Here is a 4,749-nt window from a genome sequence, read left to right on the forward strand (position 1 = left end):
TGGCAAGCCTAGGAGGAAGATGTGGATGATCAACCATGTGAATATTTGTGTCAATGGGATGGATCCCTTTTCTGTGAGAGGTCACCCTCTCAGACCTGAACTGCCACCCCTGGAAATTAAAAGATTTAGAGCAACTAAAATGAATTTTTTATTGACAGTTAGAGCTTTGTATTTACAATCATAATAATGAAGCTTGAAAGTAATCTGAGTGAGAAGATTGGTCCGGGCATGTACCTAAAAGCGGGACAGGAGATGCCCGGGGACTGAGTCTGGTTTGATGGGAGTGGAAGGGGTTGGATGCACGCTAGCGCCACCTTTGTGTATTACGGGATGTTCTGTTTAGTCCTGCACTCCGGTCGGCCGTGCAACCAACATCAGTCTCTTTCTCTGGTAGGTCTGTTTGCTTGGTTTCTTCCCACTTACGGGTGTTAGCCGAGTTACTGGAGTAACTTTGTCTTCTCTTGTCTGCACGGTTCTATACGCTCTTGTACTGTTTGTTTAAAAACGGTTTTCCAACGTTAGTTCTCTGTGCTTGTGGTATCCAGCCAAAATAAATCTTGAGGAGGATGGTTGGCAATACATAAAATCTGCGCTAGTTCTGCGCCTGTGCCGCCTGCTTGCCAAGCAAATTGAGTGATGCTGTCACCAAACATCACCAGCTCATCCATCAAGAACGGCTTGCACTTTGTTGTAGACATTTCAGATTGTGTGACCTGGCATGAGCGTATTTTGCTGTTAATCAGTTACTTTTGTCGAGAGGGCACAAGGATTCGAGATGGGTCATTAGCGAGAAATGAGGCAAGACTCACTGGGACAGTAACCATGATGACTTTGTTTTTGGGAACAGCTCAATGTGCGACTAAATGCTTATTCCTATTTGTGTTTATGTATCGGAAGATCAGACAGTTGGAGATGATGAAATTAAGAGGCATCCAAAGACGGCGGTGTAGTCGCAGTATTGATTGTTGAATCAGGCCTTTTGGAGAGTCGAGTTGGATTTGGAATTGAATGAGATGAATGTGCAAGGTTTGTTTGCCGAGCCACTGCACTGACCTCTTGGAGACATCATGATGATGGGGGCTGGTGATCTGGACGGGGTGCTCGGGAGAATGACAAGGAGCTTGATTGAAGGTGACATGTCCCTCTGGAGGGGTGATGAGGGAATTGGTTGGAGTTATTGCTGGGGATGTGGAGGGTGACAAAGGGACTTGCTCAACGTTTGGATGTGCCTCTGAAGAGTGAGGTGAAGGGGTGTTGAGGGTGACATGTCCCTCCAACGCACAGACTTTTAGAATATTCTGAAATCTGCGTAGGCCCCCTCTCCTGATGGCCGCTGGTGAGCTCTGGTGGTTGCCGGCTTGCTGGCCGTCAAAGGTTCTTGACGGCAAATTGCCGCTATGCCCGCCGGTGTTTGATTGGTCAAGGCATGTTTACTGTCAAATTGACCAGGCAAGTTAACGCCTGAAGTCAAGTCAACTTTGCATGAGCTTGAGTGTTGGCGGGGGCGCGGTCAGATTGGCGGCAATTTGACAGCGCGGGGGTCAATTTGCCGGTGGCTTCCACCCCGCGTCAATTTGACGTGCAAAACCCAAAATCGTGCAACCGCTGTGTAGGTTTTGGTCTGAACTGCAAGAGGGGTCTAACCTTTTATGGCAGCTGGGCTTGCGCCTTGGTCTAGCCGCGCGAGCTTCCTTGGAGGTTGCTGCGGGTTTGGGTCTGGTTCTGGTTTCCTACAGAAATTTGTGGCGTACAAACCTTTGGGCCCATTACGATGTTAACACCACCGGGAAGTGAATCAACATGGTCAGATTGGAGATGGCAACAGCCAAGGATTGGAATCTGTAATCTTCCCTGATGATCTCAGCATCTAGCTAACAGGATCAACATTGAAAGACGCTTGCGGTGACTGCATTTTGGGGCCAGATTGGCCGGGCGGGAGGGGTTGGATGGAGGTCTGGGCAGGGGGTAGCAGAAATTGTTGGAAATGTATCTGAGCAAGCTTGCAAGGGTCGTGGTCAATGGACCTGAGTTGACAGTCCAAGGGGCAAGCAGCAGCAGGGAAGCCGGAGTGGGTGCGGGTCAGCGAGGGCCTTGGTCCACGACAAGCGTCAGCTGGCCATTCTCCTTGTCTCCAGCCAGGTGTTGTTGCCGTTCCTGAGCAAGCGGCGTTTGCAGACGCGGTAGGAGTTTAAGCCGCCGATGGCGACAAGGAGACAGAGAAATCAGTAGACCAGCATGGTCATTCTTTTCCACCAGAAGGTACCGCCCGATCTCGAACAGGCATCCAGCCAGTAACTCATTATTACTCACCAGTAGATCAAGGCAAAATAAAATTCCACAGATTCTCCTTTAGCGCTCTCTTGTGCTGTTGTGAATGGCATTGCACATCCAGGTTGGAGAATTGTTGGTAGTAATTGGGCTGGGCGCGCTTGCTGGTCCAGATTGGCTTCTGGATTGTCTGCTGTTGTTGTGGGACAGGATGGGTGGGCTAGGAGCGGTGGCTGTGTTTGGAGAGCAAGTGGCCGGAATATTGGATGCAATTGGTGGGCCATTGCCTGAGCCGACAAGACATGACAAGCCGTTCTGTTCCGCACATACTATTGGGGAGGGAAGAATTGGTTTGTAATGTTTGATGACTGAACTGAGCATCAAGGGGCAGAAGAGGCACATGAACATTTTGAATTCATATACTAATACATAGTGAAGCGGAAATGTGAAAATTAATCCTGACCTATCTTTCAATTTCCTTCTTCTACTTGCTCTCCAGAATTTTGATGATTTCTTTGCATGTATTGAGAGGTTATTTGGATTTGTCTTGGGGATCTTCAGGGCTGCAAGCACTACTGTCTGGAAATGGCTTGAAAAAAATTGAGTGGTTTCAGGTGGGAAGAGGAAATCTGATGTAGCTCGGGATACCGGTTGCAAGGGCTGCGGGAGGGGGGGGGGGCTTTGGGTCTGGGCAACGCCAAATATGGGAAATAGAGTATACAGGCATCTTGGAATTCCAAATGGCTGGTGCAGTTGCCATGGAATCAATTACAGTTACATTGGCCATGGCGTGGTGTTTGCATGGGGAGAGCCAGTATTGATTCCAGGGAGAGCTTAAAAGGCGGATAGCTCAAAGATGTAGTTGTTTCCCCAGGTAATTGGAGAAGCTGCACTTCCAGCTATCCGTTGCCCTCAACCCCTCCGCTGTTGCACGTGTGCAGTCTGAGGGGCAAAGAGTGGGTCCCCCAAGGGTCTGCAGACTTTGCTGCAGTCTGGGGGCCTTCATGTCCATCACTTTTTTAAGAATATACGCCTAGGGGACCGGCTCCACAATCACCAGATGAGAAGGGAGCCGCGAACCACAACAGCTGCGGAGTTTGGTAAGCAAAGCAAACCCCTCTCCACAGCCCAAGCTGCTAGTGAACTCGGGAAAACTGAGTACATCTTCTTGACGAACACAGGTACCAACGACACAAACAGCAAGATCGAAAATCAATTGTTGTTACTGGAAAGGATCTCGATAAACACCTCAGGTGAGTAATCGTGTTCTGGACCGGTCAACAGACAAGGAAGTAGCTAACTGCTTGTCCCCGCTTAAACAGGTGAATTGCCTAAAAGTCAGATCCAAGCCAAACCAGCCGCATACCAAAAAGGAATTGCAGGAGGTGAGAAGCGGGATCCCCAAGCCATGACCAAAAGTAAAGAAGGGCTAACTGAGGCAACTGCGTTTCACAGAAGAACCCAGTTGCGCCACCCTACCGGCACGTCGACGGCCAGGTCAACAGAAGGACTGAGTCCAGACCAAGTAAGCTGGCCTTACCCAACAGGAGAAATGAGACAAGAGAAAGGCGCTGATAAGAGGCTGCAACGTAAACAGACGCAACAGCCGGAGATTTTTCTTTCCTTTCTCTTAAAACTCCTAGTCAGCGGCCAGAAGCCTGTTTCTAGGTAAATTCACATCTCTCAATCTCACTAAATTGTACATATCGAACTTAGCTCTAATGGAATAACAACTTCTAGTTCTTCCAAATTTTTCAACTTTGACCCGTGCGCTTGACACGGGCTTGGTGTTGAGCCTGTGGGCATGGCTTTGCCGCTATTGGAAGGCTGGGTTGAGAAGTTGCTTGTGTTTTTATTGTGATGAGGAACCCCCCCCCTTTATTTTGAGATTTTGTTAATGGGGAAACCCATGTTTTTTTTTCTTCATTTTGTGTAATTGTAAGGGGAAACCCTTGATCTTGATTTTTTTTAATTTTGGCAAAACTGTGTCTTCAATAAACTTGAAGTCCGTACCAGCTAGCCAAGAAAGGCTGCTTTTGGCAGACGGCAGGGAAGTGTATTGGCTGGCCGGACAACAGAAGGTGTCTTGGCTCGCCGGGCCCGGGGGAAATATTGCTCCTTGGAAGTCACCTTCTAGTCTCCATGCTTGCCGAGGTTGCTTCCCAGCAACCACCTGCTACATGCTTGCCAAGATCCCTTCCCACCGGGCAGAATTCTCGATGCTTGTACATGCCTGCAGAGGAAACTGGCCATCAAATGGAGTACATACTCCCTTCTCCACTTCATGACCGCTTAAATTGGCGGCCATTGAGAGGGGTTCCTGAAACCCGAAGAGGCATTCTTGTGCCGGGCAAGCAAAATGTGGACTTCAAACACCTTTTGCAAGCTTCTTTGAAAGAGTAAGGCTGGGTGGGACAATCATTGCAAGATCAGCAATGTGTAGGTTCTCAGGCCATTTTTTAGCAGATAAAGAAGTTTTAT

General features: G+C 48.7%; 1 protein-coding gene across 1 annotated transcript; it reads right to left on the reverse strand.

Annotated features, from left to right (window-relative positions):
* Positions 1–1,867: 1,867 nt before the first annotated feature.
* On the reverse strand, positions 1,868–2,552 carry PtA15_1A566 (uncharacterized protein; the record flags this gene model as incomplete). Its single annotated transcript, XM_053165606.1, has 2 exons — positions 1,868–2,090; positions 2,311–2,552. 2 exons carry the CDS (start codon positions 2,550–2,552, stop codon positions 1,868–1,870), a joined length of 465 nt encoding a protein of 154 aa, XP_053016781.1.
* Positions 2,553–4,749: the final 2,197 nt, after the last annotated feature.

The sequence above is a fragment of the Puccinia triticina genome, chromosome 1A (genome assembly GCF_026914185.1).
Source record: "Puccinia triticina chromosome 1A, complete sequence".
Classification (NCBI taxonomy): domain Eukaryota; kingdom Fungi; phylum Basidiomycota; class Pucciniomycetes; order Pucciniales; family Pucciniaceae; genus Puccinia; species Puccinia triticina.